Source organism: Papilio polytes, unplaced genomic scaffold (genome assembly GCF_000836215.1).
Source record: "Papilio polytes unplaced genomic scaffold, Ppol_1.0 DF823835.1, whole genome shotgun sequence".
NCBI lineage: Eukaryota > Metazoa > Arthropoda > Insecta > Lepidoptera > Papilionidae > Papilio > Papilio polytes.
The window spans coordinates 1,083,904-1,093,132 of NW_013525369.1; the positions used below are offsets into that span (position 1 = coordinate 1,083,904).

The 9,229-nt window shown below is 34.5% G+C and overlaps 1 protein-coding gene across 1 annotated transcript in view; it reads right to left on the bottom strand.

The window, feature by feature from the left end:
- The window catches only part of LOC106103198, a 42,719-nt gene that overhangs the window by 14,145 nt on the left and 19,345 nt on the right, over positions 1-9,229 (bottom strand). The window contains exons 7-11 of the mRNA XM_013282887.1: positions 8,254-8,378; positions 7,816-7,907; positions 1,809-1,903; positions 1,305-1,428; positions 661-870 (exon numbers count right to left, since the gene is read on the bottom strand). Of these exons, the coding sequence (XP_013138341.1) occupies positions 661-870; positions 1,305-1,428; positions 1,809-1,903; positions 7,816-7,907; positions 8,254-8,378 (646 nt within the window). The remainder of the gene's footprint in view (positions 1-660; positions 871-1,304; positions 1,429-1,808; positions 1,904-7,815; positions 7,908-8,253; positions 8,379-9,229) is intronic.

Sequence of the window (9,229 nt, forward strand, 5' to 3'; positions counted from 1 at the left end):
CATTTAGAGAGATTAACTAATTGATTTTATAATAACAAAGCGCATCATTCCACCATTCAAAGACAACTGTCATCAGTCATTCTATCGTCGTCTTGACATCTATAATGCGATGCACATTCAGCCAGTACTCAAAATTATTAGTTGCCAGTTACTTTAATCGTTTAAAAAGTATAAATAATAGCTTTTATGAAACATGACTCGATTTTGAGTTATGCAACTAAACAATTGAGATACGAAACAATCGACAATCGAACAACTGTCGTGTGATTCTCGATTGTCGATTGTCGATTGTTTCGCAACCAACTGTTTAGTTGCACAACTGAAAATCTAGTATTATAAGCTGATAGGAATTAAAGCGAGAATAGTTGAAATATTTTGTATATATATAGTAAAATATCAAACGTAATTGATAACGTAAAAACAATAAAACTAAGGGCCTGTCTCACCACTTAAAAATGACATCACTGTGAGATAAGACAACAAAATCCTATATTTCAATTGGATTGTTATCAGACAATTTACAATTTGGTGGGACAGGCACTTAATCAACCAAATCTACCAATCATTTTAGACAGAAAAATGGACAACAATGCTATCCCATTTTCCATCCATTCTATAACACTTAAATTTTACCTTGTATATGAAATTAACCATACTTACCACAATATCATACTGATGTTGGTGTCCAGGCCAGTCTTTCTCCTCCCTCAGGATGTCCCGCCACTTGTCCTGTATCCTGCGCATCTCGCGCTCCGAGATGTCATCTTCCCTGCCGATCACGATCTCCGCCTCCTCCCCTGGCGAGGTGGGGGAGGGGAGGTGACGGATCTCTGACTCCGCCTCTGCTTCAATCACCGTTGATTCATCGTACTGTAATCATGTTGTTTTATATTACAAAATACTAATTTAATGCTATGTTCCTACGGTTTTCATTAATTTTATCATTACCTACTTCTTTAGTGTTAGGTTAGGTTAGGTTACAATGCAGCAAAATTCCAGTTACATAGTTCGGACAGGCATTTCATAAATTTATCTAACTAAAACCATGGTTAAATATAGCTAAGAAACCGGCCATAAGTACATAAGTGCAGTAAATGATAAGGTATGCATAGTCTACAATTTTTGTAAATGTGTATCAAATTGTAGATACATTTTTGTTTCAATAATTGGCTGCTAAAGATTTTTTAAAACGCCACACCTATTAAAAAGCTTCAGTTAAGTAAGTTTTACTTTCTATAATTAACAAGAGACAACGAAGAAACCAAAGGGATCGAAATCTAACATAAGTTAGATGTGTAACTCACCACACTAAAACTATATTTGGCAAGCGATGTGACGGAAGGGCTGGGAGGTGCGACAGGCGAGCGGCGGCCATCTTGTGCCGCGAGCGCCTTCTGTAGCCTCTCAAACCCCGCGCCGCGAAGATATCTGCAAGTACCAATATACAGCAAAAATCAAGTACTTATGTGTGTTTAATGGAATACATTAATTACGAACTGTCGACCGTAAACTTCGTTAGCTTGGAATTAAAAAGTCGCCTATAATATGCCCGTATTTATCAACTACCCTCCAGAAGAAGCCCCGTCAAAATAAGCCCAGTTGTATTTAAGATTACCCAGAACAAATGTAGCTTGCGGGCAGACAGACAAAAGATATGGAAACTAGACTGTCGTTTCATCTTCTCGAAATGTGGATTTTTTCGATATGATATACACACTCCTATTTTATTAATCGTAAAGATACAGGATAGGTACAGATTTAAAAGATCAACAAATAAAAGTAAAAATTTTCGAGAGCTTTTTCTTTACCTTAAAGCTTTTAACCGCACGATGGGTCCTTTAGCGTCGCGTAGCAACGACACGGCTTTGTGGTTAGTTACGCCGTGTAGTGACACACCGTCCACCTGAACAACAGATCTACGTATTAACGCTACTTTGCTACGCAGTTCGTAGCAAGGCTACATGATATCTTTCGTAGTGTTAGCGCGACTGCACACTTTTGACTAAACTATCGCATAACTGTTTAGTCTCGTTTTGATTCCTACAAACTTATATGGAGGTGCGCACATTTGAATTTTAGTTGTACAACGAAACAGTTGAATTGGCTGCGAAACAATCGACAATGATTGTGCGATAGTTTAATCAAAACCCGCTCTTGAAGTTATTGTACAGTCAGCTGTTAAAAAATGTACACGTTATAAGGACTTTAGAAATTTTTATACGCTTTTGGCTTTAGAAATTTGTCTTAAAATGTATGCTTTGACCTCGAATTCCTGCGGATTTTAAAAACCATAGATCTGAACAAGAACAATTATATTTATACAGCTGACTGTACAAATTAAATTCAATTAGAACTAGATGTAAATATAAATACTTTACATTTTCAAAACAAGTAAAAGCTGTGGAAAATGTTGCCAACAATTTTTAATACACATTTGTATACAACTAGATTCCATATACGCAGAAAAGTTGGCAGAAAAATTCTCTTAGTAGTTACGCTCGGCATTTAGCAGTGTGTACACAGTCGAGGACGCTTATTTCCTACCCATATCGATTAATTCATCATTAAACGCCCATACATCGAAAAGCAAAGCAAAATACGTGATAAATTACAGCGCTTATGAAAACTGTTATGCGATATTCGAATCTAAGTGAGCAGTAAATTAAATTCTTTGACTTGTGCAGACAAAGCGCAGGTGAAAACGTTTATTACGAATTCCTAGGAAAGTCCACTTTAATACACTCGACGTTTAAAATTGCGCGTCCCGAGTGCAACTACTTTTGGCTACAAATGTAGTAAAAATGACGCAATTTCATTACTCATAGAATTTACAAAACTATTTCTTTAAAATGTGGAAAACTAAATGCACTTTTCTGTATCTGATATTATAAAGAGGATAGATTTATATGGATTTTTGTATGTAATAACTCAAAAACTATTGGTCCGATTTCAAAAATTCTTGCACCAATAAAAAGCTATGTTATCACTTAATAATATAGGCTATATTTTTCCTTTTTTTTTATTTTCACGCGGGCGATGACGCGAGCAACAACTAGTCATATATATTGACACTACACAAAGCTAAAATATCTAATCCGATTCATCGTCAACTTGCCCTTGTAATGACAAAGGTCGACACAGTATGTGCTCTTCCATACATCTCTATCAGCCGTCTTATCTGAATTCACTCACTTAAGCAAATCTTCTTTCACACAATCCAAGCATACTTCGGTCATCAACTTTGTAGCCAGTAACGTTCTTAATAATAATAATAATAATAATAATAATAAGTCATTTAATCCATTCAGAAGGCAAACATCATACACTTAATTACACAGTTGACAAAAATAATGACGGAGGTATTCTTAATACTTTCTTGTTTATGTCTACCAGAAACCCCTTAAGAACAGCTACACTGAATTGCAAAAATATTCCTCGCTTTTCCTTTAAAAATACAAAACAAAGGGGGATCGCAGACAGAAGCATTATTAAAACATTTTGTCCAGTTGTAATTTGTCTGCACGCCAGCGCATTGTACTGAAGGGTTGCGCTCATTTCGAATTCACAGCGCCGTGAATGTCTGCCTTTATGTTTTTGTTAATAAATATTCTGCTCTTTATTGTTGATATATGACAATGCGAATTGTACGAATGCTTAAAAGAAAAAAAACTACATAATCTATGTTATTTTAGAGCTGTCCTCTACATCTGTGCCAAACTATGATATTTTATCGAGATCCATTCAGCAGTTTAGGCTACCTTTAATAAACCACACAAAATTCTTAAAATTATCAGATAACAATCCTACGTGTGAAATAGTGATTGAAGAACCAGATTTTGGTACTCTATCTGACAGTGACGTCACTTTTAAGCTATATGAGCCTCTATCAGCCAGTAGTGGGACAGGCCCTTAAGTCGCACTTAAAGTGATTAAGGGCCAACATTAGTTTATATTTAAGGTCAAAGTACACTTAAGGGACTCTTTAAGTAATAATTTAACTACTCTTTGTTCTCAGGAAGACTGCTTAGAATTTTCACAACAGTCATAAATCTTTATCGGTTATCTTCATACCTTTAGATAAGGAGACGTTAATCTATACTTTTATACTATAATAAAGCGTAAACACACACTTCTTTGTTGCCTAAGATGTCAGCAATTACAGCATATTTTTGAATATTTCTTTCTTTTATAAAAAGCCATACACTTACGTCACGCTTTAGGCTATATATTTTCACGCCATTAAACTTAGGGTGCATATTTTGGATGAAAACCGTAACGTAGGAAAGAGACCATAAGTTGCTGCCAACATCAAGGAAGCAAGATTGCAAAGTTTTAACATGTCATTTTGACATTTGCAATTGACAATTAGACATATGTAAACAATAAAATATTTTTTATGCTGATAAAATCCCACGGGAACAGCTAGTTATATTATGTTTTACAAGCTAAATCGTTACTTTAAATACATATAGACATAATAAAAAAAACTCACAAAAATAAAACTATAACATGATAGATTAACTTTTATTCTCGAATCATAAATACTTTAAAAAATCTCCAATTTTCTTAATAATCCGTGAATACGAGAAACAGGACGATTTCATTGTACTTTTATAAATAGGTTATCCGTAGCTTAGAGTTCAATTCAACCTTTTTGAGTCGCAGCTCAACGCCCAATTGAGTTGAGTTGACCCTTGACCCAATTGTGAAGTCATTTCCCACTTGAAGCATCATATTTATGTCAACATTGATATTAATCTATTGAATACGCATAAAACATCAATTTCATATAACAAAAAAATTGTTTAATAGTTGATCTACGTCTGAATTCAAAGATAAAGTTGACAGTCAAAATAACTACCAAAGGCCACGAAAGAATTCTCAATTTTTCATTATTGCAAGTAGATGAATTTCTTTTTGTAATATATGGTGTCAAACGAGCAAGCGACCGCCTGAATCCACCGAAATGGAAAGCGAAATTGCAAATGCGTTGCCTACCCTTAATTGACGGAGGAGAAGACGCACGTAAAGTGGACATTTCCCCTTCCTATGCGTCTCCTCCACCGTCAAATCCACTTTACCTTCCTATCCTTTCCTCTTAAAAAAGGTAGGAAAGGGAAAGGGACCAAAATTAGGCCTCCGGCACCACACTTATCAGACGAAACGCGGAATTGCTCCCACTTCACGCCTGTTTTCTGTGTGGTCATGGTATTACACCGGGCGAGCCGGCCCAATCGTGCGAAGATGTTAAAGCGGGCTCTACCACTGTTACCTATTTTACCGTTTGCAACTCCATCCGCTTAGAATTAAGAAAAACAAAAGTGAGTAGCCTATGTGTTCTTCCACACTATCCTCTACATCTATACCAAACTTCATCGAAATCCGATCAGCCGTTTAGGCTACAAATTCAAGCAAACTATCCATCCATCCAAACGTTCGCATTTATAATATTAGCATATATAATATTAGCATATATAATATTATAATATTTCGCATTTTTATTATCATGAAGTATTGTTATAATAAACGAAGTTTTATCATACGATATTTCCAGTTATCAATGCAACTCCACTTCGTAGTCCTTGATTGTGCTCTCCTAACCCAGTTTGTAAGGTCCATCCCATTACCGCCCGGACTACCTCGTATGACCTCGTTTGTTGCGGTAATATTTTATACGCATAAATCGGAATTTTAAAAAGTAAATTATAGTTTTTTTTTTAAATGTGACAATTATTTAAATTAATAATAATAATAAAATTAATGGCTAACTAAAGAGAAGCCAACGGATACGAATGACTAAATGTTGCTCGCGACTTAGTTCGCGTGAAATTAAAAAAAAAGTTCACACTTTTTTTTATTTCCAATATTTTTCAAATTTCAATTTTTTTTATTAAAGACATAGCTTATGTTACCCATTAGTAATGTAATTTTTAATGGTGGAAGTAATTTTGAAATCGGTCCAGTAGTTTTTGAGTTATTTCAATACATACGAAAATCCAAAAATTCAAATTTTTACCCTTTATATTATTAGTGTAGAAATGTGAAGGATATTCGTAAGGGATTGAAATCAAGAAAGGTAATTTATCTGTGAGTAACACAGGCTATATTATATACATTTTTTAATTTTACGTGGACAAAATCGCGAGCAACAGCTAGTTGTTTTTATTATACGTATAGTTAAAATGTAAATTTACACTCTATTAACATACCCTATCGGTCATATTTCAATAAAAACACTTAGCAAAACAAATATTTCCGTTATAAAGCGCCAGGGGGCGTTGTTGGTCAACTTCTCGCTAACAGCTTGCGTGTTATCAAATTGCTTGCGTTAATTGCGTCACAGTCACAGTGGGCGATGTCAATTTAATTGTGAGTTTACTGAATAAAAACAGTAAAAACAAGACTATCGACAGTGAAAACTTACGGTTATATTCGTATTGTTATAGTTTAAGTAACCTATTTGTTATTCCAGACTTTGTTTTATATCTGTACCTAATTTTAAATATGAAAAAAACAATATTAACGAATGGCACGGGAACCGTAACTATTTCCGGTATCAAAGTAGCCTATGTGTTATTCCAGACTATTCTCTACATCTATCCAAAATTTAATCGAGATCCGTTCAACAGTTTAGGCTACAATTTCTAACAAACTATCATCTATCTAAATTTTCGCATTTATAATATACTAGTTGTTGCTCGCGACTTCGTCCCCGAGACATTAAAAAATTATATAAAAAGGCAGCCTATTTTACTCATTGGTGAAAGAGTTTTGAATCCGACCAGTAGTTTTTAAGTTATTTCAATACATACAAAAATACAAATATTTCCTTTTTATAATACTAGTAGACAAGCTGTTACTCACGATCTTGTCTGCGTGAAATTAAAATAATGAAATATTTTCAAATAACCTATACTCAGTGAGAAAGCAGCTTTTGATTAGTGAAAGAATTTGAATCTATCCAGTAATTTTTTAGTTATTCATACAAAAACACGAATCTTTCCTCTTTATAATATTAGTGTAGAAATATACCTATAGTAACTAATACTAACTAGGAAGTAACAATCAAGCTGTACAAGACAAACTTGTATATTACGAGTATAGTTCACACTAACGATGTACAAACACTGCCAGTTTGAAATAGCAACGAATTTAAATTGACTACGTTTAACAAATGTTTTTTTTTAAAACGTGAGCATTCAACAGAGTCTGGATGTTTGTAAATTATATTTACTTTGTTTTAGTTTTTTAACATTTTTCAAATACTTATTAGTTTACTAGCATAGGCATTAACTTGTATCATGATTTGTATTTTTGGATTTTTGTATGTATTGAAATAATTCAAAAACCACTGGACCGATTTAAAAAAAAATCTTGTACCATTGAAAAGCTATATTATCTCTGAGTAACATTGGTAATGTTTTTAATATTTTTTTTATTTTCGCGCGACCGAAGTCGTCTATACTAATATTGTAAAGAGGAAATTTTATTTTTGTATGTATTCGATTCACGTAAAAACTACTGGACCGATTTTAAAAATTCTTTCAACATTAGAAACGTGATTTATCTGTGAGTAATATAGGCTACAATTTTTTTACAATTTATTTAATTTCACGTGGAAGAAGTCGCGAGCAATAGCTAGTGTGTTAATATTTTCAAAGACAATATATTTCCTGCAATCACGAAACATACTACGAATAAACGCGCGTAAAAAGATAGTATTAAATAAATATAATACGCTACTCATATAAGACCGGAGACATTATTCAAAATGTCTGTATTAACGTTTTATCCACAACATACGTCATTACTTACCTCTACAATCCTATCATTGACTTGTATCTTGCCGCAGAGGTCGGCCGCGCTGCCCGCACTCACACTCTTCACAAAGATACCGCTTAATTCCTCTGAAAACATTTGAACACTATCACTAGCTCACTATACATCCTCACTATGGGGCACAGAGCCTACCCCAAGTAAAGGATGACTATGCCTTAGTCAACCTGCACTGCAGGTTGACTTCACACATATCTTTGGATTTTTTCACCGATATGTGCAAACATCAAGATGTTTCCTTCACCGTAAGAACGTCGAGTAAATCATGTACATATAAATACGAAAATCTAAAATTTCATGCCAGGATTCGAACACAGGACCTGTAGATTACAAGTCAAGTGTTTAAACCCCTGTTAAAATCACAGCAAGTTAAAAAGAAATATTTATCTGTGTTCGTCAGTGTAAACTAGGACTCACCCTGCTCGCAGACGTAACCAGCGACGGTAATGCCTAGGCCAAGCGCGGAATGCTTGTTTAGCTGTACTTCGTAGCTGAGGGTCTCTGGCTCGCGGCCGCCGCGCACCGCCATGTCCAGTGGTAACCTGGTCACATAATATTGACCTAAGACAAGCAAGCATTATCTAGCAGGACTTTACGTGACGGAACACGAAAACATCAAGAAGATATAGGATCTTGCATCATATACTTCTATTTTTAGTCAGAGACCCTCTAAGTGATGTTAGCTCTTTGAGTAGCAGTTAATTTATTTATTTAATTTTTATTTAATTCACTTAAAGTGCAAAACAATCACAATACTCACTTAAAAAGATAAATAAATCCATTATTAAACGTTAAACAGTTGTCTATTTCTATGCAAAATATTCTACACCATTGGCAGACTTCGTTACAAACAAATCATGGAAGTTTGGAGCTCTCTGCAAAGACTTCCCCACTTCCCTTTACCTAGTTGACAGTAAAGCAAACAGATCGCGACGTAAAAGTTTCTCTCACAGTCGCCAATTTAAGACGAACTATTCTCATCTAACTTGTCCGCTCGCTGCGGCGTAGCAATTTTTGGCAACCCTAGTTTTTGAAATTGGAATTGGAACAACACGTGTTGTTTATAGTTTGAAATTGGAACAGGAAATGTAAGAAAATGTGGTCTTTTAAAAAAAAAAAACGAAATCCAAACAACGATAAAACAAAAGAAATATTAACGGCCAAAAATAAACAATTGAAAATATATTTGTATAACAAACAATTTTGGTTATTGTACTTTTTACGACAGTCTTGTATGAATTCTGAGCTAAGTAACTAAGCAAAATATCTAAATACATCTATGGGCAGAGGTTGCTTCGCTTTATAGACGAATTCAGGCAGCCACTTGCCACCTTATAATATAAACGACACTATTTTGGTCGTACCAATTATTACCGTTTGAACTTTATTACCA